The 23,589-nt window shown below is 33.6% G+C and overlaps 1 protein-coding gene across 1 annotated transcript; it reads right to left on the bottom strand.

Moving 5' to 3' along the window:
* Positions 1-631: 631 nt before the first annotated feature.
* On the bottom strand, positions 632-23,487 carry LOC137622064 (glutamate receptor ionotropic, delta-2-like). Its single transcript, XM_068352544.1, has 14 exons — positions 23,325-23,487; positions 21,633-21,804; positions 21,174-21,280; positions 20,622-20,797; positions 18,496-18,597; positions 16,294-16,376; positions 15,599-15,841; positions 13,177-13,304; positions 7,384-7,505; positions 6,144-6,375; positions 3,556-3,704; positions 2,192-2,281; positions 1,675-1,841; positions 632-1,045 (listed from the first exon to the last, which is right to left on the bottom strand). Exons 1-14 carry the CDS (start codon positions 23,377-23,379, stop codon positions 823-825), a joined length of 2,049 nt encoding a protein of 682 aa, XP_068208645.1. The 5' UTR covers positions 23,380-23,487; the 3' UTR covers positions 632-822.
* Positions 23,488-23,589: the final 102 nt, after the last annotated feature.

Here is a 23,589-nt window from a genome sequence, read left to right as displayed (position 1 = left end):
GGATGGGGTATGTCAAATGAGGTTTCTATGAAAAATAAGTATCCTTAATGTGGCAGTTTTCATAAGAAACCTGACTTTTAAGCCTATTATTTGTGCAATAGTCATCAAACTTGTTCTCGTAAGCTACTGCGCTCTGAAGGGGTTTAAGGTGCAGGTCTATCATTTTTCATTAAAGACCTGTAGACGGATAACTGAGATGATCATTGAGATTTTTCATTTCAACATTACTTTTACTCCTTTATAGCTAGACTAAAAAAAAAAGCATTTATTCATATGTACTGATGACATAAGATTGTAATAGCAAATTAATATCTTCTTATTTGCTCTTATAAACAGCTTTGAAGTCCTTGAAATCCTCTATTCTCAATTATGGACTAATAGGTTTCTACAACAATATATTATCTGTGTATTATCAATACTTACAAAATGTTAATGAGCTGCCGAGTCATATAATGAATGTGATCGCCAAATTCATTAAAATTCATTCGTATGTTTTCGAGTTGGACAAACTTGAACAATGTAATATATCGCCATTCTCCCAACTTTGTGTGTGTTGGCGTTAAGGTTTTTTTATACCAAAAAATTCCCAATTCAAGATTTTAACATTTATTTTATTGCATATAAGGACGGGATATAATAAGTCATATTATATTAGAATTGGATATATTAGGGCATATTGTGGAGGTTATATTTTGAAGTCCTTTTCAGGTGGCTATTTATGTGTGCATTAACGTTACATTCATATCGTGAAGTAATAGTTCAATATGGAAATGAAAATTTTCGGTGTGAGGTAGATTTAGTACAAGCAGTCGAGGAGTCCTTTCAAGATACGATCCAAGTCAGGTAGTGATAGTAAACCATCTCACTTATGAAGATTCCAGTGGCAACAATGTAACCCATAACCAGTAGATAGAATCCAGCCTGCAAATGCTGAATGGTGAAAGCTTCTTTGTCTTTCTCGGTGCTTGTAACTGGCTTCTGGGATTTGATGAGCTCCGTTCTAGCTAACTTCTGTATCAGACCAGTTGACATCAGCCATATTAATCTGTCGGTATAGGAGGGTTCATCCTTAATTCTGATATTTAATCATTGTTAGATATTTGGTGCAAATTTTTCATAGTTCAATAAGTCTGAAATGAAAACCTAGTAGCATACTTTCAGTTGTCAAGTATATTTAGCTATAATTAAAGAAAGATTTAATTAGATTACTGTGAAATATTCAAATAAATTGAATGATACTGTTGGTTATGATATTAATCAACTTTTTTAACCTTATGCTAATACAGATTGAAATGTTTTAGGTATGGCTGAAAATGTTACCTAAATAAGGTTTTTCATACCATGTAAAAAATTAATTTTGATGACGTGCTGGAAGTGTTCCATATCTAAGTGTCCTGGAATAAACTTTAGCATATGTATAATTGATAATTAACTAACTCAAAATGATTATCGCCTGAACCTAAAATGAAAATTAACGGAATGGGCATTAAAACTATTCATAAACCTAATAGTATTTCATTCGTGGATATTTATTACATTGTAATAGAATCTCTCTCCTTTAAGAATACAAGCACAGATGAGAGAGAGAGAGAGAGAGAGAGAGAGAGAGAGAGAGAGAGAGAGAGAGAGAGAGAGAGAGAGAGAGAGAGAGAGAGAGAGAGAGAGAGAACTTACTCTTTCTCAAAAACAGACTTGTAAGGCGATCCTGTAGGACAGGCAATGCTATACCCATGCGGGTAGAATTCATTGTGCGCAAAATGAAATTTCTGATGGCCTCGCAGGCTGGCTCGTACTTCTGCCCCCATCCGATTATTCGTAAAAGCGTAATTGCCTGTTAATACCTGTCGAGTGGAGTATTAGATTGAATATATGAGGTTACTCAGACAAACAGTCTTAAGTGCTGTAAATATAGCATGATTCGTGCACAAGTTTGTATATATATATATATATATATATATATATATATATATATATATATATATATATATATATATATGTATATATATATATATATATATATATATATATATATATATATATATATATATACACACTGTATACATATATATACACACATACATACTGTATATATAAAATATTTTAAATCCATGTTAACAATATTAAGGTTCTGCAATGAAGCCAATTCAAAATGATATGTAAGAAATTGAATACAATAATTCATTCAACAAACCTTTTCGATGCCTTCGTCCCATGTATTGATACACCCTACGCTGCGATCGAACAACGCCCAAATATCTTGGTAGATTTTTTGATCAGTCATCTGCCAAATAATTGTCATTTGTGTCAGAAAACATCTTTGAGCATCAAGAAGGAAGAGGTAGGATAACTATACCTATGGAGGCATCTGGGAGTATTGAAATTATTGGGGGTATAAACTTGAGCTTTCATACCATTATGATATGAGTAAGGATCATTTAAAATCACGACCCGGAAACTACACAATAGTATAGGGCAAATAGTTTAATTCTATGTCTTTTTGGGGGACAACAAATGCCTTTTTCTCATACGTTGATTATGAATTATCTACGGAAGAGAGACACAGATCGATATGGGATGTTTTATAACCTAGAGAAAACATAATTAGATGTGACTGTGTTATATGGAGATGCTCTGTAGATGAAACAAAGGTGGGAAAATATGAATGAATGGTTATGAGTTCATATGTATATAAACTCAACAAAACTATTTACCTTGATTGTTGGCCCACGTCTCTTTTTTTCCGACCTGGACAGGTTTATATTATCCCATTTAAGGGGTTGAAAGATGGACAGTGGGTGAAATACCGGGGACAAAATTGTACGGGCCTGAGACGATAATGTTGATGCGGGTTATGGCTTACAGGAATGGGAATGGTGAGAAACGAAAGAGTGAGACGAAGAATTAAAGTAAAGAAATTTTATGGAATGTACAGGAAGAGATATTTGAAGTGTTATACCATGTATGTTGTGAGGGATGTGTGGTAATAAGTAATGGTTTGGAAGTGCTTTTGAAGGTCTGGCAGAGGGGGACCAAGACGGAAGTGCGTGAACTGTTTATTAGGAGTGGAAGTGCAAGACCAAATTATGAGAGGAACATCGGTCCTAAATTAAAATTGAGAGAAGAGCAAGAAAATATTGGTTATTTTATTCATTAATTGAGGGAATATGATCATTTGTTGCGAACTTTCAAGTAAGGAAATTATAGAAAGCTCTTGCCTAATATGTAATTGATTTTTTTCTCGAGTATTTTAATGTTACATTGCCACGGAAACTAAATCTCATGTTTTTGACATGTCCTTGCCAGACAATGCCAGTACTTTATATCACGCAGGATATAGTGGTAGGTTTTTATGTGTATTACAAAGAACGTTCATCTGTCTTGGTTATGGTAAGGAAGTTCAAAGTTTATTATTACAGTGGTATAATAGTCATATCATACATAGATTTAAGAAAAAATACTGTAATTTATTCCGATAAGACGAAAAAGTCACAGGAAAAGAGGTTCAAATTGAATGTGTTTTCCAGTTAAACATACATCTAGAGAACTTCCACTTACACTGAAGATGAATTCGTTATTGGATCCACATCCCAGTATGAGCTTGGTGCCCCGGTGTTTCATGGCATCCAGAAGGTTCTCTAAAGAGTTGATAGGTTTCTCATAGGTTGGGACGGTCAGGACAGAGATCAGGATTCCCGAATACAGAGCTAATGAACAATGAAAACCTTTCAGTGTTTCATGTTTTTTAATCTATATGTATTTAAATACGTGCATGCATACATAGATACCGACACAAACACAAATGTTAAGATTACTAAGAATATATATATATATATATATATATATATATATATATATATATATATATATATATATTGTGTGTGTATATATATATATATATATATATATATATATATTTATTATTATTATTATTATTATTATTATTATTATTACTTGCTAAGCTACAACCCCAGTTGGAAAAGCAGAATGCTATAATCCCAGGGGCTCCAACGGGGAAAATAGCCCAGTGTGGAAAGGAAACAAGGAAAAATAAAATATCTTAAGAAGAGTAACATCAAAATAAATATCTCATATAAACTATAACAAACCTTAACAAAATAAGAGGAAGAGAAATAGAATAGAATAGTAAGCCCGGATGTACCCTCAAGCAAGAGAACTCTAACCCAAGACAGTGGAAGACCATGGTACAGAGGATATGGCACTACCCAAGATTAGAGAACAATGGAGTGTCCTTCTCCTAGAAGAGTTGCTTACCATAGCTAAAGAGTCTCTTCTACCCTTACCAAGAGGAAAGTGGCCACCGAACAATTACAGTGCAGTAGTTAACCCCTTGAGATGATAAATTGTTTGGTAATCTCAGTGATGTCAGGTATATGAGGATAGAGGAAAATATGTAAAGAATAGGCCAGACTATTCGGTGTGTGTGTGTGTGTGTGTGTGTGTGTGTGTGTGTGTGTGTGCAGGCAAAGGGAAAATGAACCGTAAAAAGAGAGAAGGATCCAATGTAGTACTGTCTGGCCAGTCAAAAGACCCCATAACTCTCTAGCGGTAGTATTTCAATGGGTTGCTGGTGCCCTGTCCAACCTACTACATATAAATATATATGTATATATATATATATATATATATATATATATATATATATATATATATATATCATTGTGTTTATGAATCAGGGTAGTCAATATTTAACTAATTATACAAGCCTTGGCGTCTTTCGTGATATTTGATAAAACTTAACTTTCCCTAAATTTATAATAACTAGTACATTCCACCGTATTTTGGTTATTTTGACAAAATGAAGTAGGCAATATCTATGTCAATAAGTACAGTGATGCGTTATTAACGATATAGTTTGGTTTACTTTTATAAATGGGGTAACAAAAAATAAGAAAAATTACCATAAATTTGAATGAAAATTTGTCATTTAAAGAAAGGGTTTTTAATTAAAATGTCTAGTTTCCGTAAGATGGTGAAGAGATTCAGAAACTACCAAAACAGCTTCAAAACTTTTGTAAGTGATGAGAGCTAAAAGTAAGAACAAGTATACAGTAATTGGAGGAATGGAAAGGGGTTGACCTTTGTAGGTAATTTGTAGTAAATAAAGTGATTGATGGCAAAGAGGAGAGATTTGAATAATAGAATGTTAGCTTGGGAAAATAATAAGAGCGTGGTTGTTTAATGAGAAGAAAAGAGTAGGTACAGTTTGCCGAGTTCACAGGCTTGCAGACGGTAGAAGAAGAGAGGTTGTATAATTTAAAAGAGTAGGAACGTTATTGTATATATGCCAATGAGCTTTAGCAATTGACACGTGAAGAATCTCATGCTGTGAAAGGTTTCTGTTTAGGATATATGGGTTTGGTAGATAAGGGGTAAACATTCTAGTAATTGTTGCCTATTAATTCTGAACCCATTCTCTGGGAGAGTAAATTGCTTGACACACACACACACACACACACACACATATATATATATATATATATATATATATATGTGTGTGTGTGTGTGTGTATAATACATATATATAAGTATATATATCATATATATATATATATATATATATATATATGTGTGTGTGTGTATAATACATATATATATATATATATATATATATATATATATATATATATATATATATATATGTATATATGAGTGTGTATAATATATATATATATATATATATATATATATACATATTTATTTATTTATATTTATATATATATATATATATATATATATATATATATATATATATATATATATATATATGTATGTATGTATATATCCTTAATTATTCACACCGTGCCTAGAAGAAGTATTTAAGAATTTATGTTGGGAGAATGTAGTAATTAACATTAATTGAAAATGCCTTGACAACATAAATTTGGAGAATGATTCCTAACCTAAACCTCCCCTCGGTGTTTTTCAGGTATAATGTCTTTTTTAATTCAGTAAGAATTAACTGGGAAAAGGAGGATCTAAAAATAACAATTCAGAAATTTTACAAAGATATTGCATTTTATTGATTAAAATTGTCTTTGAAATTCAGAAGAATTGTCCTAAGCAACATGACCATAGCAATAAGAAAGTAAACATATTTATTTAAACTGTGACTTTAAACTTACTCGTTACAAGCAGACAGAAAAAGAACCAGCTGCAGAATAAGCTTCTGAAGCACCAGCTTTGTGGATTAAGTAGGTTTCCTTGGGTGACAGTTGATCGAAAGAAATTGAATGTCATTTCACCGAGTGATGGATGATATTTTGGGTCCTCGTCCAAAAGTTTCCAACGTACCCAACCAAATGCTTTCACTGTAAAGCCTATCAGCAGAGTTGAAAAAGCAAATAAGCCCCAGACCTGGAAAATGAGAGTGGTCACTTTTACTTTATTATTCTATACATGCATGTCACAAATTTTGTATAACGCGTTTTTTTTTTCCAAGAGTTTGTGGTATTTTGATTAATGGTCTTTATTTCTGAAATTTCTTCGTGTAAAGATTCATTCTCTCAAATCACCTGCTTTTAACTTTTTCTGGTCATATAGCAGTTCATCCGTCCATTTCTTAGTTCATTCACCAGTAGCCATGTCATTCTGGCTAAGTTCTGGTGGTAATATAAAATAGCTAATTAAATAGATTACTGTTAAAAATCTATATTCTATCGTAGGACATCAGTTAAATTTACGTAATCATAGTTAGTGACAGATGTCAAATACTACCGTATATCCAGTAAATTTATTCAACATCGTAATTGTTATGCGATCTGACACTTAGTGCAGCTGATCTAGTGATTGTTCTAGAAATATTGTGCTTTTAAAAATACCATGTGCCTTTTCCAGTGATTCAATTAGACAATGACTTTAATTTTCTTAATTCTATTAAAGAGATCAATTCACTACAAAAGTTAATAAAATCTTTGGATGAAATTCAAAATGCTGACAAATATTGAGCTTACGGCATTATGGAAAAACAGACCCTGGTAGTTTGCAAACTCTGTAAATTAAAGTGCTAATGAGGAAAATGACATGGTTGGTTTTTATGTTCTCTATAATCTCAAAGATTGATGTTACGCCATGAAACTCTAAGTTCCGTAGAGCCTTTCCGAAGATAGAATGGCAAATATAGAAAAAAAAAATTATTGGAATATTGTAGATATACCATTCTTAGATAGTGTCGACCAAACATTGGGAATGTAATCTATTAAGATAGTGTCGACTAAACAGTGGGAATATAATCTATTAATATTTACTCCACGTTACCCCAATTTTTACTGAATAAAATCTAAAAAAAAAAAAATGGTAACATTTAATCTTTTAGTTTAGTCATTTGTAACCTGTATCTGTACGTATGTAATATCTCTTACTAACCATGGGCTTGAATGGTGAGAACACAGCTTGTGGATTTAATAGCTTCGAAGGTGCTGGTGTGACGATTGTAGTAGACTCCAAAAAGTAAGGTATTGTAAAGTCGACGGCCTTTTCACGAGGTGCTGGAATTAATATTTTACATTTATTTTTATTGCAGTTATAATTACAATTATTATTTATCTTCGAGTAGTACCTGGAAATGGAAATTGTCGAATCGGTGAGTTAGTTTTTGGATTCATTTATTTTGTTTTCTACTTTTAGCAGAAATGCACAAATGTCTTGTATAGTATAAAGATAATTTAGTAGTTAAAGGGAAGCTCATGAATAACAAGTGACGAAGTGTTTAGGAGGATACTGAAGGAATGTAATTTTATGAAGATTGAACCTTTACGGGGCTGGAAGGATGTTTATATTGCTCAACTTGAGCGTTTGCATTCTCTGAATTTTTGAAGCTCTGAAATTTTCCCTTGGTCTCTGCATTGTTTTTGTATTGTGTAACCTGCAGCTTTCATCTGGGATAGACTTCTGTATTTTCCTTACCAAAGCCCCGTTCTTTCCTATAACAAACATGCATGGAATGGCCTATACATTCACCATTTGCATTAAGTAGAGGTTTTTAAGATGGGAACAAAAGAATTATGTCTTAATCTCAAATATTTTGCGAAGAATATGTGCATGAGTGTTGTAATTCTATAGGTATTAATTTATTGAGTGTGGTTGGAAAAGTATATGGTATAGTGTAAATTAATAGGATTAAAGATAAAAGAAGACAATTTTGGAGGTTCAGGGTGGATTTAGAAGAGGTAAATGATGTATAGATCAGATTTTTATAGTTAGGCAGATATGTGAGAAATATTTGGCAAAAGGTAAGGAGGTATATTTTTCATTTATTGGTCTGGAGAATACTTATGAAGGAATTGATAGGGGTATGATGTGGAATGTGATAAAGTAGTATGGAATTGGTGGAAGGTAGTTGCCAGCAGTGAAGAGTTTATACATAGGCAGTAAAACGTGTGTTAGTGCAGGGAATGAAGTAAGTGCTTTCTAGTGAGAGTGCAACTGAGACAGTGATGTGTGATGTTGCCATGGTTGTTCAATCTGTTTGTTAATGGAGCTGTAAGAGAGGTGAATGCTCGAATGCCTGGTCGAGGATTGATTGATTGATTTAAAGTTTTCAGGCATCCTGAGGTCGAGGATTGAAACTGATCGATGATAGTGATCATGAATGGGTGTTGAATCAGTTGCTGTTTGCAGATGATACTGTGTTGGTTGCAGACTTGGAGAAGCTATGCTGATTAGTGTCAGCGTTTGGAACGGTACGTGAGAGAAGGAAATTGCGAGTGAATGTGAGTAAGAGTAAGGTTATGATATGCACAAGAAGGGAGGGTGGTGCTAGATTGAATGTTATGTTGAATAGAGAGTTAGTTGAAGTAGATCAGTCAGTTTAAGTACTAGGGTTCTGTTGTTGATGCAAATGATGGCGTTGAACTAAATGTACGCAGAGAGTAAATGAAGGACGTTCTCTTGCTTGAGGGTACACTTAGGCACACTATTCTATCTTATTTTTTTTTCTTCCTCTTGTTTTTTTGAAATGGTGTGTTGGGCAGGCTTAATAGAAGGGCCATGGATGCCTGGTGGTTTATCAAGAGGTTGTCTTTTCCTTTTTCTGATTCTTTTTCTTCTCAAAACCATCCTTACTGTCCTCCCTTCAGTTGAAGTGGCTATCCTGGAGGGTATTTAGCCTTGCATGGTGTATCGGCTCCTCCATGTTGACCAGTTTTTCCGACTTTTTACTATAGTCTATGGGTATCATCAATCACTTTGTTTATAATTCTGTACGTATTGTTTTTGTTATAATTCTTGTTAATCTAGTTTTTAAGTATGATGTCTCTTTTTTTATTTTTCTATTAATTCTTATGCTGTCTGGAGACATTGAGCGAAATCCGGGACCAGTACGTCCTAGATTTCGTCAATGTCGTCTTCTGTATTGCAATATTCGTGGTCTTCATGCAAATATCCAAGACCTTACAGTTGCGTCCAGACAGTATGATATTCTTTTGTGCTCAGAAACTTTGGTTTCTAATATGAGGCACTCATCTGAGCTCCTTATAACTGGTTTCAAGAAGCCAATAATGTTGAAACGTGATGCCATCCCTAGGGCCCGGGGAATGGCGGTGTATATCAGGACCGAGTACCCTGCTTCTCATAAGTCCTGCTATCAATGTGGATGTCATGAGATTCAGGTAATAAAAGTTTGTGGCAGGCATAACAACTTTTATTTATGTTCAATCTACCGGAATCCAGACATGGATGATTCTATCTTCGATTGTCTTCTTACCATTATGGCTAAGATACAAGAAGATGATAGAAAGGCTTCTTTTGTCTTTGTTGGTGATTTTAATGCTCACCATAGGGAGTGGTTAAGTTCTATCTCTCCTACCGATCGCCATGGCTTAAGAGCTTTAGACTTTGCCTCTGAATCAGGCTGTGAGCAAATCATAAATGAAGCTACTCACAGGTCTGGTAATTGCTTGGACCTTGTATACACTGACTCCCCTGGCGTTATAACTGGTAAGGTTGGTTCTCCAGTCGGGACATCTGATCATGCCTTGATTTCATTATTAGTGAAGTCTGAGCAGCCTGTCCCTGATATATCATATTCTTGTAAAATTTATATGAAATCCCAAGCAGACTGGAATGGGATTTTACATGATCTTTTGTGCTTGAATTGGTCACAATTATATAATAGTGTAGATCCTGTTGTCCCTTTGAATGAGAATCTAGTCAACATAATTGATAGGCGTATCCCTTCTCGTGTGCTAAGGTACCGAGTGAAGGACAAACCGTGGTTCAATAATGATTGTAGACGTGCTTTTTTGGAGAAGCAGGAGGCCTATCAACTTTGGAAGGGTAACAGATCAGATTTGACCTGGAACAACTATACTCAGCTTCGAGATTTTGCTCAGAGAGTTTATGCCTCAACTGAAAAGGAGTACAATCTAACCATAAAAGAAACACTTTCTGGTACAACTCAGGAACATAAATGGTGGTCTACCCTTAAATCTGCACTCTTTGGTGTAGATGCAACAGTTCCTCCTTTACTTAAACCAGATGGCTCAGTCACTCACTGTCCAAAGGAAAAGGCAACCCTTTTGGCTGATGTTTTTGACAGTAAACAGAGTAATGAAAAACTTGAACTTCCTCATTCCTGTTTTCCTGAGGCTAAACTAACTAGTTTAGCTTTTCGATCTCGTGAGATTAAAGCTCTGTTGATGGACCTTGATGCTTATGGAGGTGTAGACCCAAATGGTATTTTTCCTTTGTTTTTTATAAAGACAGCAGATTTCTTAGCTCCAAAGTTATCTGTTATTTTGCGCAAGTTAGCAAGAAGAGGAGCTTTTAGCACTAGTTGGAGAATTGGTAATGTTACTCCTCTATGTAAATGTGTTTGTGGTAGCTCAAGTCCCACTGATTACCGCCCAATTTCAATAACTCCCATATTATCTAAAGTTTTTGAACGTCTTCTGGCAAAACGTCTTAATAGGTTTGCTGAAGGTAATCATCTACTCCCTAGTTTGCAATTTGGTTTTCGTAAAGGCCTTGGAGCATGTGATGCCCTTCTTACAATCTCCAATGCTGTACAGAAATCCCTTGATTGTGGTCGGGAAGTTCGTATGATTGGCCTTGATTTTAGTGCTGCCTTTGACCGAGTTAATCATGAGGCCCTTGTTTTCAAACTGAAACAGTTGGGAGTGGGTGGGTCGTTTCTTAGCATTATTATTGATTTTTTAAGTAATAGATCTCAAAGAGTTGTTGTTGATGGGCACCATAGTGATTATAGGAATGTGATCTCTGGTGTTCCACAGGGTAGTGTTCTTGGCCCATTACTTTTCATACTATATACACATGACATGTGGTTTGGCCTAGAAAACAAGCTTGTTGCATATGCAGATGATGCTACTCTCTTTGCATCAATTCCATCCCCTGAATGTAGATCTAGGGTTGGTGAATCCCTTAATAGAGATTTAGCTAGAATTAGTGCATGGTGCAAATTATGGGGTATGAAGTTGAATCCTAACAAAACTCAAAGTATGATTGTAAGTAGGTCAAGGACGGTGGTTCCTCAACATCCGGATCTCAGTATTGATAATGTTTCTTTAAATATGTATGACTCTTTCAAAATTTTAGGTGTGATTCTCGACAGTAAATTTACTTTTGAGAAACATGTAAGGTCTGTGTCTTCTTCAGTTTCACAAAAAATAGGCTTATTGAGAAAGTCTTTCAAGATTTTCGGTGATCAATCTATTCTGAAGAAGTGTTTTAATTCTTTCATTCTACCTTGTTTTGAGTATTGTTCTCCTGTCTGGTCTTCAGCTGCTGATTCTCATCTTAATTTGTTGGACAGAAACTTACGGTCTATTAAATTTCTTATTCCTGATCTAGATATTAATCTCTGGCACCGTCGTTCAATTATTTCATTATGTATGTTGCATAAGATTTTTCACAACTCTGACCATCCTTTACATTCAGATCTCCCTGGACAATTCTATCCTGTTCGTAATACTAGGCAGGCAGTTAATTCTAATAGCCAGGCCTTCTCCATCACGAGGCTCAATACTACGCAGTACTCTAGAAGTTTTATTCCAGCTGTGACCAAGTTGTGGAATGATCTTCCTAATCGGGTGGTTGAATCAGTAGAACTTCAAAAGTTCAAAGTTGGAGCAAATGCTTTTTTGTTGACCAGGCAGACATAGTCTTTTTATAATTTATTTATGACATATTTGTTTTTGATGTTGTTGATAGTTTATTATATGACATGTCTGTTTTGACGTTGTTTCTTATTTTAGAATGATTTATTGTTAATATGTTCTCTCCATTTATTTATTTCCTTATTTCCTTTCCTCACTGAGCTATTTTTCCCTGTTGGAGCCCCTGGGCTTATAACATCTTGCTTTTCCAACTAGGGTTGTAGCTTGGATAGTAATAATAATAATAATAATAATAAAGTGTTCGGGGCTGTGAAAGGAGTAGTAAAGAATAGAGGGTTAAGAATCAATCTAAAGAGAGTTCTGTATGAGAAAGTGAGTGTTCCAAATGCGATGTATAGATTGAAGTTGTGGGGAATGAAAATGACGGAAGGACAGAAATTGAATATGTTCGAGGTGAAGCGTCTGAGGAGTATGGTTGGTGTATGTCGGTTGGATACGGTTAGGAAAGAAGTAGTATGAGTGAGAACAGGTGTGAGGAATGAAATAGCAGCTAGTCTGGATATGAATATGTTGTGGTGGTTTAGCCCTGCAGAGAGGATGGAAAATGGTCGTCAGTTGAAGTAGGTGATGAATACAAGAGTTGAGGGGAGAAGTGCAAGAGAAAGGTCAAGGTTGGGTGGATGGGTGTAGTTAAGAAAACCCCAGGTGACAGGAAGTTAGATATGAGAGAGGAAAAAGAGCGTGCAAGGAATAGGCCCTGCTGCTACCTTGGCTCCCTTTATGGTGAATTGCTTTGAGGTAACAGCATTAGGGGAGTCAGCATATGAAGCTTCATTTGTGATGGAAGGGTAGTTAGGGTGAGCTATGGCACTCTAGCAGTACCAATCAAAATTGGCTGAGTCCCTCATCAGGCAAGGAGGAACAAAAGGAAATCCCACTTTTGTTCTTTTTTAACATGAACCAAATATGAACACGTATTACTGCGGGATAATAAATAAGACAAGTTTCAACATGCTAGCTGCACTAGTGCAAAATAACGTTACCTTATCTGCGTATATATATTTTTTCCAAAATGGTACCTCACCTGTGATCGTTAGTTCATTAATGGCTAGGTGAACTTCATGACGATGAACTGCACCTACCATCCCAGTTACCTTCCCGTCTTTCAAGACTCCTCCCCACAGCCTGTCTGGAGAAAGTGAAGCCTCAAACCTATCAAGAGAAATAGTGATTTTAAAGGATAAATATTCAAATTCATTACAGTTCATAAAATTAAAGCCATATATATATATATATATATATATATATATATATATATATATATATATATATGTATGTATGTATATATACATGTATATATATGTATATATATATATGTTTATATATAAATATATATATATATATATATATATATATATATATATATGTATATACATATATATATATATATATATTTATATATAAATGTATATATGTACTGTACACACACACGCATATATATATATATATATATATATATATATATATATTGCAGCCAATTATGTTATTCATTGAACCTTTTTTTCTATAACTGGACGTTGTAAAAGGTTTTCTCGGTTTTATTCAAATAATTTAACTAAATCGTATTGATTGTAAAATACTGTAGATAAGTCGCTATTTCTTCAATTTTGATAAACCCATCTTTTATATACTCAAGAATATATATTCTTAGTACTTTTTGATATTTACATATCGTATATCGTATATATGCATTATGAATTTATATATACACATTTAAATATGAGTGATCGTGTATGTTTGAAAATCTTGTCACTAATACAGGTGGCTAATTTTTTTTTTTTTTAAATATTGAGTCGCAAAGATTTTATTATCTAATTCACTCAGTTTTGGAAATTATTACTGATCGGTTTCATCTACTGAATGGGATTTCATCTTGGTAAAGTCCTAAATAGATGATGCAACTGATCAGTTTTTACAGTAGTTTAATTTTTCCTTGTGTCTTCAGTGTTTCATCTGAATATCACGTAGTCGTCCTGTGAGTTATATATATATATATATATATATATATATATATATATATATATATATATATATATATATCTATATATATATATATATATATATATATATATATATATATATAATAATTTTTACAGGATGATTACCTATTAGCTTCTATTTTCGGCTTTTCACTTGGCATGGATTAGTAATTTTCAGTTTGAAAAGTAGATTGATAATTAAAGCCGAATTCCTGATTAGAAGGTGGTCCAGAATTTCAATTTCAATAGTATTTTTATATATAAGTTTGAAAGACCTCTCTGTCACAAGGCTAGAAAATATAGGCTTATTATGGATTTTTTGGCTATTTTCTCTAAGGTGATAACCCATTACGGCTTCGAGTTTGAATTGTCATAGCATAGGGATTAGGCACCTAGTAATTTTTGGTAGTCTATAGGGATTGTCGATGAGTTTGGTTATGTGACGTATGTTGTATGATTGCTATTCCCCTTTGAATGTGTACATTTTCATTGGTAAACATTGTCAAAGTTTGGTTCTGTGTCATGATGTATGGTTTACCCTATCATATGAACATGGTCATTTATTGTTTTTCCATTGTTTGGTAGTATTAATCCGTTACAATGTCTTTGCTTCTTCTTTTAGGGTCATGCCAAATGCCATTTTATTTTAGATCACGATTGTTTCTTGGAGATTTGTAACCTAGGTATTTAATTTCTCCACTTTTCCACACATTCTACTTATATCATCCATTCCTGATAGCCAGAGATGGCTAAAGGTTTCTGATTCAGTCTAATTCTATGCTGGCTAAATTTTAAGTACTCTAATCAAGAATGCACTTTACATTCTTCTCTGATACTCCGATATTTTCGGACAATATTGATCTTACATTTTACTGTAATGTTTGTACGTGCTCACTTACTAAGATAGAAGGCTTTGGAGGTGACCCATCAGGCAACCGACCCCTTAATGTAGGCATAACGGTGGGAAAGAAGACTTACCAAGATGAAGGAGGATTTCCCAAACTTAGTTTCTTTGTATTTCTTGTAAAAATGTATTCATATTGTATTGGTGTGTTAGTTGTTTTAACTCTGTCATATGTGTATGGTAAATAATTGATCTTGATTAACACAATAATTTTAATCTGCAGTACAAGCTTTTCATTTATGATAGAAACATTAAGTTTTGTTTTTAGTTACATGTGTAAAAGTGGTGACTCTTAGAACTTAGCGTTATTGTTTGCTTATATTTATTCCTATCAAATTGTTGGAGGGGTGTTGAATATTTTCTTAATTGGTGGGGTATCCCATGATAGTTGCGAAAAAAAAAAGTTCTTGAGTAATTGAATGTAATCGATTACCTGTCTCTGAAATGGGAGAACATATCTTGGGTTCATAATTTTAACTGTCATTAGATATTAGTTAAACTGCAAAGACATCTGATATATTTGCTACTTGAAAGAAAAGAATTCAGATGTGAAAAGAACTCACGTAAAGTTGAGCTTTTCTCCAAGCATCTTCAGTAACGTGAAGTCAATTCCACCAACTGGATGAATTTTATCATCATTATGGTCTTCCAGAATCCAGAAAGGCATATTGTTAAGCATGGATACTCTCAGCTTCCTACCACCGAAGTCGCTATAGCTGTCTTTGATAGCCCGATGAAGCCCCATTTTCAAGTGGATTTTGGGTCCTGATAAGAGATCCCAGCTCCACCAACCAACATATTTTGTTCTTGGAAGATAAGCACCAAAGGAAGATAGGAATGTTTAAACTTTAGGGTATGCTAAATAGCTTAATACTGGAAAGAATTTGCTAATGACAACCGACTGGCAGGAAGGTTTTCTTTGTGACTAATTTTAGAAAGTTGGTCAGTGTAGGAGATTATACCAATTTCATAAATGTGTAAAAATATTGATATATGTATGAGAAAAAGGTGTACGGTTTATTAACAACTAAAAGCAATACATGAAACATTTTTAATTTAATAAGGCCAACTACATTTTATAAGCTGTTTTCATCATATCTAAAGTTCGTAGACTATGTTTGAGAGAGAGAGAGAGAGAGAGAGAGAGAGAGAGAGAGAGAGAGAGAGAGAGAGAGAGAGAGAGAGAGAGAGAGAGAGAGAGGGGGGTAATTAGATTAAGTCACAGATTTCAACTGAATTGATTATCCAATATACTTACGACACATCGTTGTGAGTATTGATGTACGATGCCATAAGGTAGTAATGGTTGATGGTAGAATGTCCTTTTACAGCGAACGTGATCTATAAAATAATGAACAGTTATTATGCTCAGTTCTCTTGTGATGGTTTCGTTCCAACAGGGATGTAGGTGAAACCACCTGACTGGTCGCAGTTCATTTAAATTGCATTATTTCTCTGGTCTCTGAACAAGAACAAGATGCAGCTTTCCTCAGCCTCTAGTCACAATGTAGGCAAGATTAACTTTTAGTTCTGGTTGTGTCAAATTAGTCCATCAGTCAATTCAGGGTATTTTTACCTAGGTCACAGTCTAAGCTAAGTTCTACCTCAATCCAGTTACAGTCTAGATGTTAGCATTCCAATTCAGTCATAACCGAGGAGAACATAGGTTACATTCGTCATGGGCCAGGTAAGTTTTTTTTTCTCCCCAAGATGCATTTTCAGCATAATGCTGGACATTATTTATCCAAGGCATTGTCTTACTCTCACTATTGTCAAGGTAAGGTATAGCCTCACTTTATTTACAGTTCATGAAAGATATGTTTTCGACAATAGTAGAACAGAAAAGTTCAGGTAAAGTACAATCTTGTTCTGTTTACTGCTCATGCAAGATTCTTTCTCCCTTCTACCATAGCCCAGGTCTGATACTCTCACTTTATTCATGGTATAGGAAAGGTAGATTTTCATTACAATCACAATCTATTTAATGCCTGGCCACAATTTAGTCAAAGTAGTTCTGTTCCACTGTTGGTTCCAGGAGGGTTTTCCTACTTAAGTCATTGCTCTCATTCATAATCATATCAGATCTTCATCTGAGCAGGATTTGATCAGAGCAGCCTTATAGCAGGTAAAATATTTTTATTCTAATAGCGAACCGGTTCTATGACATTTGCGCACTGAATGTTTGGGTCCCGGACAATTGCGTCCCCGGACAATTGTGTCCCCGGACAATTGTGTCCCGGATATTTGCGTACTTATATGTGCGTTTTACTGATTCTGTAAAGCTTTTTATCTTTACCTTCACTCTAATTTTACCTTCACTCTAATTTTACTTATACCTTTATCCACCCCGAATATGCATATGTTTCAATGGCATCAAATAATTTAGATACTTCATACTTTAACAATAGTTGTACCTTTAGTCATACTGGACACGAAAGTACATACATACATATATATATATATATATATATATAAAATCAATATTTCATTTGCACGTTTTATTATCTTTAAAAACTTTTTCTTTTGGTAGTGTAACGATGATTTTCATCAACAAGTATATCTCCACCTGTATTTGATTTCATAAATTGTGTCTGTGACATGGGACTCAGTTTCTATAAAAAAAATAAGCAGTTCGTTAGAAGAAAATCTAGAAATTCATGAAATTATACAATATATTACACAAGTAAGATAACAAAAAAAAGCTTAGTAGTTCACCACTATATAAACGAAGTTTATGAAAAAGTTAACTACGTCCAATATATTACATAAGTAAAACAAAACGAAAAAAATAGCTTAGTGGCTCACCACTATGTAAACAAAGCAAATCAAAAAGAAAACTGGGGCTGAACTGCCGTGAATAAAAAGTCTCTTCTGCTTCTAGAGAAATCAGGAATTGTTTTCAAAAGGTCTACGTATATACAAAAGTAAAATGATAGTGAAGTACAGTCATTCTCAGTTCTGTACTTAAGTGGTTTTATGCCATATAGCTTATTTACAGTAATTAGCAGTTCTGTAATCGAGTGATAACATACATACATACATACATTCATATATACATGCATACAGATAGACAGAGAGTCACTTCCTTATCTTTTAACAAATATTACCTGGTCACTAAAAACAAGTACAAGTACGCAAATTGCTGGGACGAAAAAGTCCAGGGACGCAATTGTCCTACCACTTAGCGGACCATAGAAGGTAGTCTAGATCAGTGTTGTGGAATTTCACCTCCAATTGAGAGATTTTGGTCAGGTTCTCTTGAGAAGAAAATCATTTACAAGAATCTTAGTTATGAAATAGAATTAAGGTATTAGGAAACATACTAACAATACCAATCACTTCATCGAGAAATATTATGTTATTTCTGCTTAAAAATTGTAATATCCTAATTCAATTGATCACATATTTTATCAAGATTATAATTGTTGTCTTACTGCATTATTGCTTGTATAGGTGTTACCTGAGTGCCTTCCCTCACAAATCTTACAACGTCGCTTATTATATGGCTTTGCAGGATGACAAACCACTGAAGATCAGCTGACTCAAGAGCATTTTCGCGGATCTGAAATTAAATATTGCTTCTGTTACTATGTGAATGTGAAGTTTGCTCGCAATTCCAGTAAAAAGAGCGTCAATGACCTTAGATGTCAGGATGCCTGAAAACTTTTAAATCAATCAATCCAATAAAAAGAGCTTCCTTTAGAGCATCTCCTTGTATTATTTTTTATTTGAATTATTTCCCAGAGTAAAAATGCTTGTTTGGAGCATAAGGACCAAAATTAGATTCGGATCTAATTGTAAGATGAAACTGTACATCTTGGAGTCAGAAGATTTTTTGGATGGCCTATATGTGAGAGTAAACTGGAGTAAAAGAAAATCTTAGTTTGGTAAATTTAAATCTAGTATTTGAGACAAAAAAGGTTAGACGTAATGACAGGACTTTATTCATACAAGTGTATACTTTCAGTTATACACCTATCCAAAGTAGGAAAACGCATATCATTATTTTTCTTTTATAATTTGTCTTTTCTGATTTTATACAATTTTATAATTTTTATCTTCAAAGATGCAATGATTGCAAAATAGTTGATAATTTTTTTTTAATAAACCGCAATGAAAAGATGGAAGATATTAAGCTATGGTAGTCAATACATCATGGTTTAATTCAGTGGTGGGATGGTTGAAGTACAATAAAGTATTAGTGATTAACTAACTAGAGAAGAAATCTTTCCGATAGGAGTAGCCTGTTATATTTATTCTATAATATAGATGACTGCCAAAGAAGAGAATGCTGTAACCATATAAACCCCCAAAAGCATCGGATGGGGTATGCACTTCATCTAAAAAACAGAATCCTTAATACGGGAAATAAGAGAAGGATGAATGCAGAGTCAAAATAGAAGAAAGTGTACCCTATTTTCCTTATTTCCTTTTTTCACTGGGCTATTTTTCCTGTTGGAGCCCTCGGGTTTATAGCATTTTGATTTTCCGACTAGGGTTGTTGCTTAGCAAGTAAAAATAATAACAATAATAATAATAATGATAATAAATTGCAAGACGACAGGAGCTATTCTGTGGCAAAGGGTTTCTAGATTAAAATTTATAATAGATAACTTAATTGCCCCGAAATGGCAAACCGTGAATTTAGGTCGAGATGTTTTGCGTATAAATATGAAATTGCTGATACCTGGTATAAACTTAAGAGTTTTCAGTTATGAGACTACGCAATTACATGAAAGACATGTCGTGTCCTCTGAATGTTCCACTTTCTTCCAGTTACTCTTTTTTATGATATGCAATAAAAATGATAATTTTGTTTCATGCGAATTAAAGCAATTTTGCATTCATTTTGAGTAAATTATGCCATAATTTCGAGTGGTTAAGTGCTGTTCTAATTAGAAGCATAGTAGACAGTAAAATTCATTTAACTATATTTTGTTGATAACATCATGGAAACAATGTGCTGAGTCTAAGAAATTATAGGTTGAAAGGTATAGAAATTATCATGAATGATACTTTTATGATGGAATCCTGACTACTTAGAGATTCATTGTAATTGTAGTTCATCGTATAAAAGCAAGTAAAATTATTTTTAATAGTGTACATACAAGCTGAATCATATTTATTGTTAGGAAATATTCTGGATATTAAGAAATTTATAGTTAGATAGTGTGGGCACGTGTTGAGGATGAATGGTGGGAAGGGAGTGAGGAGGGCTTGGGAGGAACTTGTTAGAGGAAGAAGATCGAGGAGAGAGAGAATTAAATGGCGAGATAAGGTGAATGATTATATGGAGAGAAAAGGTTTGGTGGAAGAGGATACCCTTGATAGAAGACATTGGAGAGGGTGCATCAGGCAACCGACCCCTTAATGTAGGGAAAACGATGGGAAAGAAGAGGAGTGTGGCATGTGTATTCAATTTCCCCAACAGTAAGTACTGCACCAACCGACGAGGCCGGATGAATGATTTTTGTAGCGTCGGATAAGATAGCTATAATGTAACGATGGAATTAAAGATTGACAGTGAAGTTTAATGGAATGAAATTATGCACAACCTTTTTCGAATGTAAAAAAATAAGATCTGACCTTTTGGAAAATTTTCATTGTGTTCGACTCTGAACAAATGACGAGGATGTTCAGGGGACTCGAGGCCGTATTTTGAGTCCCTAAGATATCCTGAAGGTTCTTCAGGGCATCATCGCAGAGGAAAATTGTCGCTTCAGCCCATCGTCTGAAGCAAATATCGGCTGTTGCAGATATATCTGATAATAAAAAGTATAAATTAAATTTTCTTGTCAGTGTGATAATTATGATTAGAATTAGAAATAAGATGTATTGAAAATTTTGTCAATATAATGATTATGATTTAAATTAGAAAAAAAAATAATGTATTGAAACTTTAATTGTTAATATGATAATTATGATCAAAATGAAAAAAAAAATAATGTAATAAAGATTTTCCTGTCAATATGATAATTATGATTAAAATCCTAAAATTATTTATGTACGTAAATATAACTTCATGCTGAAATTTTGTTTTTCCCTCTTATATACTAAAATAATTACATCAATGAACTCTGTATTTGAGAGGCCAGTTTTGTATAGGTTAATATAACTTGCATTGTTATTCTAACTTACCTGGAAAAAGTCCCTCGTGAAAAATGTATATGTTTCGTCCTGTGAGTGACCCTATAATGAATTTTAGGAGTTCCGTCATAACTTTCTCGCTGGTTGTTTCATTAATTCTGTAATTACGACATGCAATTACCAGTAAATTGTAGTAATGAATGTGTATTAAGTTGGTAATCCCATCTCTTAATGGTGGGTTACATAGGTGAAATCAGGCGATGGTTATCTACTATTTTATTATTATTTCTTGAATGCTGTTCTGACTAAATTATTTAAAGGGTACATAAAACTCTTGTTTGTATAAGATTTTGAGGATTATTGAATTTTATTAAAAATCACAATTTTGTTATAGTTTCGTATCTATAGCTGCGTTTTTATATTGATGCCTTTGCCTGATAATGTAATCCTTTTAGATAAGTGGAAACATGAATTTCTAAGAGTAATCGGAAAATATTTAAAATCACCGACCTTTTCACCCGTGAATAAAATGAAGTATTTTTACTGGTATATGAGTAGGTATCTTTCAAGTCCGTGTCGGCAGCGACGTTATCATCTTTATAAAGGGCATCTTTTGGGTCTATTATAGGAGAAGCATCCTTCAGGGATCTCGTCAATAGTTCCAACCCATTTGAAGGCATTGCTGCAAAAAATAGTTAATGTAATTTTGTCTTGAGAAACACAATATGATAATGTTGTTGATTAGATTTACCTTGTAATAAGTAATCACTAGTAATAGAGAGTGTTAAGAACAAATCACCAAATATGACTTATAGATGCTATATTGCCGGTACCATTCTTGAGTAAACCTTCTATGACATTTTTTATTGTACCTCTGGAACAGCATTTGGCAATCTAGATTTTCCTCTCCTCTCTGCTACAACTTCAGAATTATACACTATTCGCCTCAAAATATCTGAAAACACTTCAGTTATTAGATATTTCTCACTTTCTCAGTTATTCCCCCATCCTATAAAATACTCTAACAATTTATTTAAAAAAAATTACTTTTCGTCCCTTTTGATTCAGCGTCTCTCTACACATTGGTTTCTATAGCCACTCCCAAGTTTCTTCCCAATTATTATTAATATTATTTGCTAAGCTACAGCCCCATCTCCGCCAACTCCCTTCCATGTCTAAGCACGCACTGCCTTACATTTTTAATCAAATTCTTACCATACATCTCTAGTATACTAAGTACTCCTCTTTCACCTTTCAGATAGAGAAAATCTCTCTCACACACACACATATATACATATATATATATATATATATATATATATATATATATATATATATACACACACACACACACACACACACACACACATATATATATATATATATATATATATATATATATATATATATATATATATATATATTTGTATATTTGTATATTGTACGTTGTACATACATGTCTCATATTTACTGGAGGTTCCTTCGTTTATAAGTTAACCAAAATGCTATAAAGCCAGTCACAAGTTAACTTCCTGAATACTTATAACTGTCGAGTTCAGATACATATTTCCTTCGAAAGTTTATTTAAAACTGTTTTAAAAGTCTAAGTAGAAAACTTTTGACAACATTCCTGTAAGTATGGTACCGCTGTAATTTCTACGATTCCTTAAATATCTCCTTGACAATGCTTCAATTCCCTACCACGTGATTTGTCTTAACTGTTATGCATGATTTAAAAGTACCTTATTGTTTGAGGCATCATAGATGGGTCTAACTTTAACATCTGTGCTGCTATTCAATTTTAATTCTATGCTTTCAAGAATTTTAGATATTGTACGATTCTAATATTTTTTTGACGTAGTGTGGTTTTCATCAAGACATCATACTGGCATAGCTTTCTGTTCCTTATGTAAGGGCCTAGCGTGAATAAGAATAAACTAGTAAGCTAAGGTTTTCCAGAGATGATTTTAAATGGGCAAGAGAAAGACACTGGGAACAACTCTTTCAACTATGATATACAAGAGTTCCATCTTATTACGTTGAAACAACATACAGACAAACAAGCACTTCCACTCACCATCTCCTTTTTTAGTAATGCAAGTCAAGAACATGAATACAGGTAAATAGCAATATTACCCATTTAAGACAATATCTGTATGGTTATATAATTACGCTACGTTCTGATTCGAAAGTAGTACTTACCTAAAATAAGAAAAGAAAATATCAGAGCATTATGAAATCTGATACTGTGTCCCATTCTGAAGTAGAAGTTCTTTCTTGCGCTGTACACTTATGGAGTCTTGACTCCCACTTTATCGTAGACATATACAATATTATTGAGGTGGTATATCGTATCCCAGCTGCCTCAAACCTAAAAAACTCAAGCTGGTCAGGTTACGACATAATTTGATTGAAATTACATTCTTATTTTGCATTCATATAGAGCAATATGTTCTCTACATCTATG

The sequence above is a fragment of the Palaemon carinicauda genome, chromosome 2, assembly GCF_036898095.1.
Source record: "Palaemon carinicauda isolate YSFRI2023 chromosome 2, ASM3689809v2, whole genome shotgun sequence".
Classification (NCBI taxonomy): Eukaryota; Metazoa; Arthropoda; class Malacostraca; order Decapoda; family Palaemonidae; genus Palaemon; species Palaemon carinicauda.
This window is presented reverse-complemented; position numbering and strand designations above follow the sequence as displayed.